Source organism: Balaenoptera musculus, chromosome 6, assembly GCF_009873245.2.
Source record: "Balaenoptera musculus isolate JJ_BM4_2016_0621 chromosome 6, mBalMus1.pri.v3, whole genome shotgun sequence".
NCBI classification, from domain to species: domain Eukaryota; kingdom Metazoa; phylum Chordata; class Mammalia; order Artiodactyla; family Balaenopteridae; genus Balaenoptera; species Balaenoptera musculus.
The window spans coordinates 48,224,466-48,239,174 of NC_045790.1; the positions used below are offsets into that span (position 1 = coordinate 48,224,466).

The following is a 14,709-nucleotide window of genomic DNA, read 5'->3' on the forward strand; positions in this document are numbered from 1 at the left end:
AAGAACAACTAGGTTATAGGATCTCCTAAGTTCCTTCTAGCTTGAAAATTGAGTTTAATTTCTTTTATATTTTTGTGAGGGAGGAATTTCTGTAAAAATATGACTTAAAAATAATGAATAGCCAACTCTTTCAAGAGATGCAAGTGTTTCTTTTAAAGAAAAGAAGTAAGGTCTTTTGAGAGGCCTTTCCTCAGAATAGAATCTGAAAGTAATTTTATTTGAAGTGTTTAAAACTTTGGCTTAATTCTGTCTCTGAGGGATTCTGTGCAGCAACCATGAGATTGCGCCCAGATAGTTAAGGATGAAAAACACCCATAGATCATCCAGGTCTTCCTTTCTCCAAGGGGAGTCGTGTGGGGGTGTGTGGAATGCACGTCTCATCCCAGCCAGAGGGGCCAAGGGAAGGGTTGTTGGGATAATAGGGGCAACTGGAAACCCTGTGAACACCCCCAGGAGCACTTTTGTATGGCACCAGCTTGAGTTTAACCCCAGTGAATCGGGGTTAAAATCCCACCATTCCCAGCCCCTTTTCAATGTTTGGAATTTCCATTCATCAGCCCAGATAATGCAGAACCTAGTAACATTCCCTGGATAAGGGCTAACTCTTCCTAGTTCCCCAAATGTAACTTCCACCTCCTAGGAAGACCAGCAAAGCTTGTGGGAGGCCTTGGTCATGATCCTGGGTCCAGCCAGTCAAGTGCTTTCTTTTATTTCCTCTCCTTTTCCCGACAATGAGGAGGGATGGAAGAAAATCATAACAATAATAAGGGTTAACTTTTACTAGACACAAAGCACTTTATGTGCATCATTTAATTTTTAAGCCTTCCAATAACCATGTTAGTGAACACTATTATCATCTCCAATATTTAGCTAAGCAAACTAAGGCCTAGAAGGGTTAAGTAACTAGCCCAGGTTATATAGCTAGTAAGTGGCAGAGTCAGGATTCGAACCTAAGTTTGCCTGTCTTTGAGTCTGAACTCTTAACTACACGTGATACTGTTCTAAAGGTCTCCTTTACGTAATGGGACCCATGGGATTGCAAATGCAGCAGTCTCCTTTCCTTAGTGCCTAATCACAGGGTCCCTCCTTCAGATTTTCTCCATGTTCCATATGCTCAGAGGCCACAAACTCCAGGAAGTTGGGAGGACAATTCTAATACACACAAGTCCCTTTCTCAGCATCCCACTCATGGAAGACTATCACCGACAGACTCAGAAGAGCAGCGCCTTTTACACTACGCCCCTGGGAGGAAGTCTTCATCTAGAGTCACTTACTTGGCAGATACATCAGTGCCCTCGTCTGCACTGCTGGCTTTGTTAATGATTTTTCATACATGATACCACACCCCAAATCAACATTCCATGGAAAAATTGTCACTAACACGTTCACACATGCACATACAGATACGCTCATTCCACACATTTAATCTTTTATCTTTCTGAAACAAAATTATTTCTAAAGGATGAAAATAACAATCATTGCCCCTTCTGTTCTGAGCCATTTGCGGGGAGCTACCATCAGAAGGCAATTTTACTGCCAAATTACAAAATCTATGGTGATGTCGGTTACCTCTCAATCTCAGTGCCCTTTGCAGGCACCATCTGATGGACCTCTATACGGGTTGACAAAACACGGGGCAAGAATTCTCAGAATGTAAGTTGAAAGACATGGCATCTTAATTTTCAGAGGCAGCTTTCCCCTCTGTGATGTATTTTAACCAGCAGCAGCTCTGTCCTGTGAGTTGGACAGACTGCAAAAGGAGGCAGTGAGATCACCAAGGCCAGTTCAGATGCTTCTATGAAAGAGAGGAGAGGGGCTCGAATCTGCCTGGGACACAGAGATGTTCACTTCAGGCCTTGTCATTCTGTTCTTGGCTGTATCTGCTTGCGAAGGGGATTTCTCTATGAAAGGCACATAGGCCCATGAAGCTGGGGGAGTTGCAGGCAAGTCAAAGAAGGAGGAGAGGCTGAAAACAAGTTGAAGCTGGGTATCAGTGAATTAGTTCATGCTAGTGTTCAAGTAGGAATGATTTAGAGAAGTAGGTTAGTTGGGAGTCTACCCCTAACTTAGGAGGTAAGTCAGGAACGGTAATGCCGATCCAGCCATCTCCCCAGATGCAGGGCAACGGGGGAAATCAACTTCTCTTGCTGGGAAGCTGTTGATGTTTTGGAGCCAGGAAACTGACAGGAAAGAGGCGGGATTTCCTTGGCCTTCTTTTCCTAATAAATCATGTGCCTCATTCTCCAGTAACTTGGAAGAGAAAAACTAGAGAGGCTTTGCCTTTCCTGAGGAGAGACTAGAAACATCTGGGAGTATGAGATGCAGGGGGGTCAAGAAGGCAGGAGTGAAGGTAGAGGAAGAACCCGGTGTTCTGAGTAGAATCCTGGGCCCGAATAGTACGAATGAATGAGGCCTGGTTTTGTTCCGCGAAGGGCCCGTTAACAATTCCCTGCTTCTGACGGTTGAGTGAGGGCTGGCTGCTTAACTCCCATCCCTGCAGCCTAGTTAAAATCTAGTTACACAATATGGTATCAGTGCTTACACAAACTCTGTTCCATGCAGAACTGATTCACTTTGCTGTACACCTGAAACTAACACAAAAGTGTAAATCAACTATGCTCCAATAAAAATTAAAAAAACAAAACTCTGTTCCACAGTGTTAGGAGGATTATTTTGTTCTCCTCTTGCCTTCCGTATCTATAAGTTTGGGTGCCTTCTCCTCCTTATGCCTCTTTTGTTATCTCCTTCTGAGAAGCATACCTACCTCTGTCCAGTCAGAGAGCAGCCACTCGCTGGGACAGTCATCCTTCTTGCAGGCTTGCTGGGAGGCCAGTTTGGGGGCTGAACAGAAGGTCTCTGGAAGCTCCAAGAAGCTGCCATCAGCCATGCGCTGTTTGCAAAGAACCTCGCGCTTCTGGATGCCCCCTCCGCAGGTCCTGGAACACTGGGGAAGGAAGAGAAAGCAGACCCTGCGTAGGACAGTAGCACATTTGACTGCTAATTCTTACCTTAGCCTTGGCTTGACTCAAGAGTGAAAAAAGAAAAAAAAAAGAAAAGGAAGAATACCCAGGAACCAGCCCAAAGGATTTTGCTTCATCTCCTTGAGATGAATTTTGTAGCAAGTTCTCACCCTCTGCTCTTAACCTCAAATATGTAGCTAGAGCACCCAGGAATTTCACGGGCCTTTAAATCTTAGAAAGTTGGTTCTACCTAGGGGCAGGACAGGAATAAAGATGCAGATGTAGAGAATGGACTTGAGGACACGGGGAGGGGGAAGGGTAAGCTGGGACGAAGTGAAAGAGTGGCATGGACATATATACACTACCAAATGTAAAATAAATAGCTAGTGGGAAGCAGCCGCATAGCACAGGGAGATCAGCTCGGTGCTTTGTGACCACTTAGAGGGGTGGGATAGAGAGGGTGGGAGGGAGACGCAAGAGGGAGGAGATATGGGGATACATGTATATGTATAGCTGATTCACTTTGTTATGGAGCAGAAACTAACACACCATTGTAGAGCAATTGTACTCCAACAAAGATGTTAAAAAAAAGAAAAGTTGGGCTTCCCTGGTGGCGCAGTGGTTGAGAATCTGCCTGCTAATGCAGGGGACACGGGTTCAAGCCCTGGTCTGGGAAGATCCCACATGCCGCGGAGCAACTAGGCCCGTGAGCCACAACTACTGAGCCTGCGCGTCTGGAGCTTGTGCTCCGCAACAAGAGAGAGGCTGTGACAATGAGAGGCCCGCGCACCGCGATGAAGAGTGGCCCCCGCTTGCCGCAACTAGAGAAAGCTCTCGCACAGAAACGAAGACCCAACACAGCCAAAAATTAAATAGATAAATAAACTAAAAAAAAAAAAAAAAAAAAAAAAAAAGAAAAGTTGGTTCTAAACTATGATTTGCAGTCACCCAAGACAACTGGTTTAAAAGGTTATGTAATAGAGGGTTAAATATATATATGACCCAGTGAAAATAATCTGTGCTGCTTCCAGAATGAACAAGAGAGAGCTGCTGCCACCAGTGTAGATCTGGAGGAATTAACCTGCAGAGAAGGCGGCACTTCCTCTCTCTCTAAGTGTAAACATCCACTCTACCCTATTGGAGGGGCGGTAGATTTGAGGCTTGGTTTTCCAAAGGACTCCCTGGAACACGTTTCTTGTAGGATTGGTGTTTTTTTAGGGCAGTGGGAGCAAGACCCATGGAAATTTGGGATACAAGAAAAATCACCTCATTTTAGTGGTTTTCAGCAGTACCCCAATCAAACACACCATTTACATGTAATTTAATAGTTGTTATCATCCAGTTGCCGGAGGAGGGGCAGGAGGCCGTTATGCCAGGATTTTGTTCCTCCCTTGCGGTAGCAAAGCAACCCTCTGTTTTTAGCTGGGCACAAGACCTGTTGGCATACAGACTATATTTGCTGACCTCCCTTGAAGGTGCCACAAGACTAAGTGCTGGGCGAAGGGATATACGTAGAATGTTGTGTGCAACTTCAAGGAAAAACACACAAAAAGAGAATGTGGCATTTTCCCCTTCCCGCCTTGTCCTTGCTGGCTGGAATACGAACACGATGTCTAAAATTTAACCTTCCACCTTGGATAGTGATAAGCAAAAGGAGGGAAGCAGCCTATCTTCCTGGGGGTGAAGCCAACATACCGGCCCTGGATGGCCTGTGTGTGTATAAGAGGAAAACACTTCTCTCTCTTATCTAAGCCACTATGCCTTTGGGTGTCCTGTCATTTTTAGTCCATCTAACTCTAGCTAGAAAGACAAATACTGTATGAAATCACTTACATGTGGAATCTAAAAAATACAACAAACTAGTGAATGTAACAAAAAAGAAGCGGAGTCACAGATACAGAGAACAAACTAGTGGTTATCAGTTGAGGGGGGAGGGGCAATATAGGGGTGAGGAAGTGGGAGATACAAACTACTGGATGTAAGATGGGCTCAGGATGTACAGTACAACACAGGGAATATAGCCAGTATTTTGTGATGACTAAATGGAAAGTAACGTTTAAAAACTGTATAAAATTTTTTTAAAAAATGAAAAAAAGGAGGCATAGGCACAAATGCTAAGAAATAGGGAAAAGAAAAAAAAATCTAACCCTAGCTAATCTATCAACCATGACTGCTCTGTTCTCGGGGTGGAGGGATTTAATTTTAAAACTCTAAGGCGTGCTCTGCCTTCTTCAAGAATAGTCCCTTTTCTTGAATCTGCTGCCCTTGTGCTTGTTGAGAAATTAGGCCTGGGTATACAAAGGCTGAGCGCTTGTGCTGTAGGAGCTTCTCGTGCTGCAGCACTGGCCTCTCCGAACTCATGGGGGTCTGTGCTCAGTGGGCTGGAGTCAGAACTGCAAGGGGGATGTGTACCCAGAGTCAAGGTGAGGATGGTGATACAGTGCTCCTGAGTAGAGTCAGAACACTGCTGTGGCCCAGCTGTCACCCTCTTATTCAGTGGTCCCAATCCTGATGCACTTTATTTACTTATTTATTTCTAAAAATTTATTTATTTATTTATTTATGTTTGGCTGCGTTGGGTCTTCGTTACTGCATGCGGGCTTTCTCTAGCTGCGGAGAGCGGGGGCTACTCTTTGTTGCGGTGGGCGGGCTTCTCACTGCAGTGGCTTCTCGTTGCAGAGCACGGACTCTACGCACGCGGGCTTCAGTAGTTGTGGCTCGCGGGCTCTAGAGCACAGACTCAGTAGTTGTGGCGCACGGGCTTAGTTGCTCCGCGGCAAGTGGGATCCTCCCGGACCAGGGCTCGAACCCGTGTCCTCTGCATTGGCAGGTGGATTCTTAACCATTGTGCCACCAGGGAAGCCCCTGCTGCACTTTAAAACCACCTGGGAGCTTTTAAGTCCTGAGTCCTGGACCCCATCTCAGATCCATTAAACTCTGGGGTATATGTCGCAGACATTAATTTTTTTAATTAAAAAAAATGTTTTTTAAACCTCCCAGGTAATTCTATGCAACCAGGATTGAGAACCATCTCTCCAAATGAATGCCCCTCCATCATTTCCAATGGGAATAAAATAAACATAGAGGGGAAAACCTGGGACCCAGAGCAGCCTCTGTTAGAGCCAGTGGTTGTGTGGAGTATCTTATAAGGTGTATGGGTGTCCATCCAATTTGAATAAATGCTCCCAATATAAACAGGTAGCTGAATAAGAACAGCGTTCAGATTTAAGCATCTTACTGAATGTGGCAATAAGGTAAAATGCAGGTTAATTTTTTCTCTCTTTCAAATTAAGGAGCGGATGAAAATAATTGGTTTTATTTTAAGAGTGACGTAATGTGCTATAGAATGTGACCACTCACTTAAAATAACAGAGCTGAGTTGTCACTTTGCAGATAGGACCTGATTTAAGGGACAGACCCTCAGATGATTCCCCCCTAACACTATATGGAATTCTGTGCCAACTGTATGGCAAAACAGCTGCAAGAAAAGTTAAAAAAAAATCAGCTTGTTCTTTTGAAGTTTGACCTACACAGAAAACTTGCAGGAAATTCTCAACACCCAAAGATGAAGTCAGACTCCTGAGAATGTCCTTCAGGGCCCTCACAGTCTGACCTGCATTGAGCTTCTCAGCCACGTTCCTTGCCGGCCTGCTGTGGGTTGGTGCTTTAGCTGCAGTGGACAATCTGCCCTTCCCTGGGCCCACAGATGCCACCTCTGCTCAGGCCTTTGATCACGTTGTTCACTCTGGGAGCAATGCCCTTCACCTCTCTGTCCATCCAGAAACTTCCAAGACATCCTTGAAGGCCCAGCTCACCGGCCACTTCTTCAGGAAAGCCTCTTTTAACCCCTCTGCCTCATGGTGTATAAGTCACCTCCCACCCCACCTTGACCTGGAAGGGTACTGCACATCCCCTATTAGGGCTGGTTGCTTATGTGCCCGCTAGTTTCCTCCGCCTCCCTGCATTCACATAGGATTATGTGACTTTTGAGGAAAGGGAACGTATTCATCTTTCTATTTCCCAGTGCCTAGTATAGCATCTGGCAAAGAGTGTACACTTCATAAATGTTTGTTGAGCCGATGACTGGATGAATGAAAGAGCCAACAAGCCAGATGCTGAAAAGATGTAAAACAAACATCCAGCTGATGGGCTGAACATCCACCTTTTATCGGACTGTTTTATCATTAGCCAGGAACCTCTTCTAAGTAAGTCAGCAGTGGGTTTCAGCCAGCTGCAGTGCGTGCTCTGCGGGGTGCTCTGATCCTCCAGGGATGGCAGACAACCCTCTGGCTGGGTTAATGTCGTCAGGGATTTGGCTTTTAAATGCTTGTCTCAACTTCGCTCAAAAAGTTTCCCTGGTATGTACACCGAGGAAAAGGTGGTTTTCAAATTTTTTTTTTTAAATTGTAGAAGATGAAATCTCAAATTAGTAAAGGTTCCAAAGTCTGTGATGGCTTTGTGAACTGGTCAAGGTTACGTGGTGAGGCTGATAGCTCTGACGTGAGAGGCAGAATGCAAAGGAGAAAAGATTTTAAAAGCAGCAGCAAGGGGCTTCCCTGGTGGCGCAGTGGTTGAGAATCTGCCTGCCAATGCAGGGGACACGGGTTCGAGCCCTGGTCCGGGAGGATCCCACATGCCGCGGAGCAACTAGGCCCGTGAGCCACAATTGCTGAGCCTGCGCATCTGGAGCCTGTGCTCCGCAACAAGAGAGGCTGCGATAATGAGAGGCCCGCGCACTGCGATGAAGAGTGGCCCCCACTTGCTGCAAGGAGAGAAAGCCCTCGCACAGAAACGAAGACCCAACACAGCCATAAATAAATAAATAAATAAATAAAAATTTTTAAAAAAAAGGAAAGAAAATATTTTAAAAAAAAAGCAGCAGCAAGAGAAATTAAATAAAATGCAATGAAAAATGTTTGCTTTATGAATCATCATTGAAAATAATACTGTGGTATGAAGACGTAGATCTCTGGTAATGGGTATTGTTTTAAAACATATTCCATAAACAGAATAAATAACCCAAAATAGCATTTACATTGCTTATCCTTGTTGCCATGCATATTTCATGATATAAGGTCATGGGTTCATTAGTTTTATAAGAAAAGTAAAAACAATACAACATGAGGAACATGTAAAAGTTATGTTTCTATACAAAAATACAATGGCCTGAGTGTCCTGTATTTTTAAGGATTTCCCCATGATCAGCACATTCATAAATTCTGCCTCTTTTGACATTTTTGGTTTCATGCTGACAGTTCAATTCACTGAGAGCTGAGTTCACTTCCTTGGTACCTCAAGTCACACACTGAGCCCAACACAAAGTGATGTCTACATTCTGTTTCCAAGGTCAAGTTGCCAGTTTTAACATGATGTGCTCTGCTTAGCTTCTAACTCATTTCATTCCTTTCTTCATTCGCTCATTCATTCTTTCGTCAAACATTTCCGGAGTACTTGCTGAGTGCCAGGCACTGTACTAGGTGCTGGGGACTTAAGATGGTCACTATGCCTCAGTCCAGTCACTGCACTTTACCCTAAGGTGTGATCAGTTTTACAAAAGAGGGAATATAGAGGAGAGTGCAACCAAGTCTTTACGGAAAAGATGGGGAAGGCTTTGCAGAAGAAGTGACACAGAAAGGGTTGGCCAAGGAGATAGGAGCGCTGGCAGAGTCAGACCACGTGTGCACAGACGGAGAAACACAGCATGTTCACACACCTCAGAGGAGTCCTGAGAAGGCAGAGCTTAGGGTTCATGGGGACGTGTAATTGGGAAAGGAGACTGAGAAGGCAGATGAGCGGCAGACAGTGAAGGGCCTTGGACATAATTGGACATACTCTTAAGACCCTGGGGTGTCATTAAAGGTTTTAAAGTAGGAGGTAACACGATCCAATTTGCAGAAATGATTCAGGTGGCAAAGGAAAATGGGTTCCAAAGAGTACCGCCCTGTGAGATGTTAATAGGTGTGCCACGGAGAAAATGTTTCATTGTCAAATAAGTCTAAACGACAGTGCATGCCGTACCCCTATTTGGGGGTTCTGAGCACATATTAATATCTTAAAGGCTTGACAGAGGGCCTGTAGTAAAGAACCACTGATACCAGGTTGGGAAACATCAGATCAGAGTTAGGTGAGACAGTACAGGGAGAGCAAGTAAAAGGCTGTTTGTAGTAGTTTGGTTAGTTGTGAGTCCTGGAACCAAGGCAGTGGCAGAAGGATGAGAGAGGAAGAGAGCACTGGGGGGCTGGGAAGATACAGGAGGTGGAATCAACAGGACTTGGGTATTGACTGACTGTGAAGGACAAACGAGGCTGAGATGGCACCAGTTTCTCGCTGGAGAACAGGCTAGATGGTGGTGTTACCCACAGCACGAGGTCCATGAGGGAAGGCCAGGTCTGCGGGGGAAGGTGGCAGGTAGGTGTGGTATCGAGCTTGACGTTAGACCTTCAGAATTTGACGTAACTTTGCAATATATGAGGTTGAGAGGTTCAAAGGGAAGTTAGAGAGTGTTTAGTATATAACAGTGGGCAAAACTAAGTCAAACTGAAGGAAGGCTCAGAAAAACAAACAAAAAAAAAACCATAAGGACTGGAATCTCACTTACTAAACAAAATTATTAAATAAGAACAGAATTTCTATATGGGCCACTTTGTGAATTAAAATTATCTTGTTAATCTAATAACGATTAAGCTTTCTTAATCCTGGAAGTGCAAGGGGTGTGCAGTATATCTTCTGGGTTTAATATTCCTGTTACTTCATGAAGCATGGGCTAGCATACCCACTAAAATTCAGAGCAATTGTTCAAAAGAATTTTCTGCTAATAAATAAAAACAAAAACACTTCACCTGTGAGATGTGAACTCTGATGTCTGTTTTGCTGACATTTATTTATTTTTAAATTAATTAATTAATGTTTGGCTGCGTTGGGTCTTTGTTGCACGGGCTCCCTCTAGTTGCGGTGAGCGGGGGCTACTCTTCGTTGTGGTGCGCAGGCTTCTCATTGCGGTGGCTTCTGCTGTGGCAGAGCACGGGCTCTAGGCCTGCGGGCTTCAGTAGTTGTGGCACGTGGGCTCAGTAGTTGTGGCTTGGGGGCTCTAGAGCGCAGGCTCAGTAGTTGTGGCTCACGGGCTTAGTTGCTCTGCGGCATGTGGGATCTTCCCAGACCAGGGCTTGAACCCGTGTCCCCTGCATTGGCAGGTGTATTCTTAACCACTGTGCCACCAGGGAAGTCTGACATTTATTGTTGCTTCTAGAGGTAGGATCAAGCATCCATTTCTTTATGAAATACACTACTAAAAACTAAGATAAATATCCCAATAGATTTTTTTCCTCCCTGGATACAATATTTTAAATAAAGATGGTCTCTAACTCATGAGGATTTACATTTTAGTCACTGGTATATAACAAAACTGATGACTACATTGCCTCTTTCTGCCAGAATTCAGCCCTCTAATCCAGATCAAAGTCATTCTTTTCTGTGTGGTGTGTTTAAATCTAAATGAAAAATTTAATTCTCAAGGATTTATAGTTATTAAAATTCTCTTTTTTTTTTTCCTAAATATTACCAGCAGGGACTCTTCTCTCATATATCTTTTTACATAGCTAAACTACAGGCATTCTGAATTGTAACCCTGATTAAAAAAAAAAGAAAAAGGTTTACAGGTAAGTGGCCACATAATCACAGTTTCAAGCAAGGGGGGAAAATAGGGGCTGTGGTGATTGTTTCAGTCTCTACACAGATGTGAGCAATATGTATGTACAGTGGGTGGACACAATCCTGCACATAAAACACAGGCCATATAGAGAAATAGAAATGATGCTTCAGAGTGGACTCTCTCATTCATTTCAGTTTAATCTTTCTCTTTTTCTATCATTTCTGTTTTAAAGTTTTTTTTTTTTTTAGAATAAAAACAAATAAGATTGATGCCTACAGAGCTCATAAATAGTGGCAAGAGGAGTAGAAGGCAGACTTTTACTTTGTGCTAATGGAGACAAATAGGCTCATCAGCCCACAGTCTAGCAGATTGAAGCAGGCTGAGTCGTGACCCCAGAGATATCTATGTCCATATCACTGGAACCTGTGAACATTTGACCTGACATGGTAAAAGGGACTTTGCAGAGGGGATTCAGTTAGACATCTTGAGATGTGGAGATTACCTGGGTTATCGAGGTGGGCCTGACGTAGTCACAATGGTCCTTGTAAGACGATGGCAGGAGGACTGGAGTCAGACAGAGAGGGTATAAAGACAGAATCCGAGGTTGGAGGGAAGTGCTTTGAAGCTGGAGGAAGGGTCCATGAGCCAAGGAAGCCAGAAGCCTCTAGAGGCTGGAAAAGGCAAACAGATCCTCCCCTAGAACTTCTAGAAGGAATGCAAACCTGCCAACACCTTGATTTTAGCCAAGCGAAACTGATTTCAGACTTCTGACCTACCGAACTATAAGATAATAAATTCATGTTCTTTTAAGCCACCGAGTGTGTAGTAATTTGTTACAGCAGCAAGAGGAAACATACACAGATTAACTACCCTGGATAATGCAACCAATACTGAGTTTTATGTAAACTGCTGATTTTTGAGCTGCTATCAGATTTCCTCACAATTTAACACTTTAGGGCAAATTGTAAAGAGGTTTTGGGGATGCTGCACTGCATAGTGGAAAAAAGAATGGATTTTGACTCAAACAGATCCCTTTTCCATTTACTGGCTATGTGAGCCAGGACAAACACAGCCTCTCTGAGCCTTGTTTCATCAAAGGATTGCCGTAGGGATTAAAAGATAAACTGAAGAGCAGTAGAATGACCTCTACTAAATAAAGTCTGAATTCACGCTAACCTCACAGTGCTTTAGTTTCCTCATCTGTAAACTGAGGATCAGAGTAGTAACTATCACATCAAGGATAGTGAGAACTAAATGAGTTAAATATAAAAGTAAATTTCCTATAGTTACAAAACAGAAGTAGAGTCACAGATGATGACAACAAACTTACGGTTCCCAGGGGATAAGGGGAGGGGGGAGGATAAATTGGGAGATTGGGACTGACATATACACATTACTATATATGAAACAGATAACTAATAAGGACCTACTGTATAGCACAGGGAACTCTACTCAGTACTCTGTAATGGCCTATATGGAAAAAGAATCTAAAAATAAAAGAGTGGATATATGTATAACTGAGTCACTTTGCTGTACACCTGAAACTAACACAACATTGTAAATCAACTATACTCCAATACAATTTTTTTTAAAGTGAGTTAATAAGTGTTATTGGAACCCTACTATAGATATGAGCATATGTCCAACCCTCCTTTGTGATCTTTTTAAAAATGATTTTAATCTACTTTTAGATTAGCATTAAAAATATCCTTTCTGGGCTTCCCTGGTGGCACAGTGGTTAAGAATCTGCCTGCCAATTCAGGGAACACGGGTTCGAGCCCTGGTCCGGGAAGATCCCACACGCTGCGGAGCAGCTAAGCCCGTGCGCCACACACTGCTGAGCCTGTGCTCTAGAGCCCGCGAGCCACAACTACTGAGCCCACGTGCTACAACTACTGAAGCCCGTGCACCTAGAGCCTGTGCTCCGCAACAAGAGAAGCCACGGCAGTGAGAAGCCCACGCACGGCAACAAAGAGTAGCCCCCGCTCACCGCAACTAGAGAAAGCCCGCACGCAGCAGCGAAGACCCAATGCAGCCAAAAATAAATAAATAAATTAAATTTATTTAAAAAAAAAATCTTTCCTATTTCAAATACAGCAGTGTGTATAATAACCTAAATGGGAAAAGAACTTGAAAAAGAATAGATACATGTGTATATATAACTGAAGCACTTTGCTGTACACCTGAAACTGACACAACATTATTAATCAACTATACTCCAATATAAAATAAAAATTTTAAAAAAAGTTCCTAGAACTGCACTGGATACGTCGTAAGTGCTGCTCTTCTTAGAATAAGAAGAAGCTTCTGAAATGTATCAAGTGCTCCATAAATGAACAGGCACACTTGCCATGGACCTTTCCAGCACCGTTCTCTATGCTTTACACACCTGCATGGGCGTGGTGGGTTCTCACTGAGACTGGGTTACCGCTGTTACTGACCTGATGGTCTAACTCAGGAGTCACGGGAAAGCAGCAGGTAAGGTGGTATGTGACTGTCAAATGAGCAGCACTGACCGTGAACGCCACGTGGCTGCAGAGCAGGAGGGCAGTAGAGGAGTCCTGGTGCGAGAGGTGGGACTCCTGCCGGCTTTGACAGGCAGAGGGGAGGGGAACTGTGGGTGGGCAGGGAGAAGCGTGGGCAGAAGGAAGGCACAAGCAGGGATGGGAGAACCACAGTTAAGAGATGGGCAGGGGCAGACGTGCAGAGGGATGAAGGCCTGACTAAGCCATTGGGCTTTATTTTATGGCAATGGAGAGTCACTGAAAAAAAATCCTAGCAGAACACTCTCATGATCAAGGTGTCTCACACTGACTTATGCATCTGTAACAGTGGCTCTCAATCATGGTGCTGTAACACACCAGTTTTGAAAATGATCTCTCGTGAGGTGTATAAAAAGTAATATAATGGATAGACCTAGAGATTATCATATTAAATGGAGGACTTCAGAGAGAGAAAGACAAATATCATGTGATATCACTTATATGTGGCATCTAAAAAAGTGGTGCAAATGAACTTATTTACACAACAGAAATAGACTAACAGACATAGAAAACAAACTTACGGTTACTGAAGGGGATGGCAAGGTAGTGGGGGGAGATAAATTAGGAGTTTGAGATTAGCAGATACACGCTACTATATATAAAACAGATAAACAACAAGGACCTACTGTATAGCACAGGGAACTATATTCAATGTCTTGTAATAACCTATAATGGAAAAGAATCTGAAAAAATATATATAAAACTGAATTGCTTTGCTGTACACCAGAAAGTAATGCAACATTGAAAATTAACCATACTTCAATAAAAAATTTTAAAAAGTAATATACAGCCAACACCAAAGATGATGAGGAGGAGGAGGAGGTAGAGTATGTGTGTATATTTAATAACTTAGACAGGATTCAGGAGACTAATGCACTAAATATGTAAGTGTTTCAGAAGCCAACCAAAAAAACTCAACAAGCTATTGTAGCTAAAATGATAAAGATAAATATTAAGTGAGTCCTTCATACAAGACCAAAGATGAAAACCAAGGGATGCAGTAGTGAGTAAGAGGGAGAACTGAAATACAGATGGCCCCCTAAAAACCAAAGCTAGAATTAGAAATTAGATCTGTGTTTCATTTCTGCATAATTGTTTCTAAACTAAAACGTTAACATAAATCTTTGGACTCCATATTTGTCTCCTCAGACCTATAAAATGTGTAAGTCTTGGCTACTTGTTACTTGTCAGGCAAATGCTCTACCAAGGACAAAGGAGGTTGCATTCTTAGCTGGTAAATGACAATTTACATAATTTCTGGTTTTTTCCCCAGAAAGAAAAGCATAGGTAATACGCATGAGGTCAGTGGTAGCCCAATATTCAAAAAGCAAGGAGGGGGAGTTTCTCTCCTCAGGCAGGCCAATGTCCATCAGGTTGTTATCTGTCTTCCTTTAAATGAAGCATTTGATCCACCCTCTTCTTTTCTTTCATATGAAAAAAGACCGTAAACTGGCTATTGAAGGATTAGAGACCTCAGCACTATCTCCTGGTACATCCAGGCAGCTAAATGGAAAAGACCATGTAAGTGCACTGCAGGTCGCCTCTCCCAGCAAGGACT

The 14,709-nt window shown here is 43.4% G+C and overlaps 1 protein-coding gene across 2 annotated transcripts in view; it reads right to left on the reverse strand.

Moving 5' to 3' along the window:
* Positions 1 to 14,709, reverse strand: part of ADAMTSL1 (ADAMTS like 1) — a 1,026,618-nt gene that overhangs the window by 169,522 nt on the left and 842,387 nt on the right. For both annotated transcript variants that reach the window (XM_036856350.1, XM_036856351.1), the window contains one exon: positions 2,765 to 2,944. In XM_036856350.1, the coding sequence (XP_036712245.1) occupies positions 2,765 to 2,944 (180 nt within the window). The remainder of the gene's footprint in view (positions 1 to 2,764; positions 2,945 to 14,709) is intronic.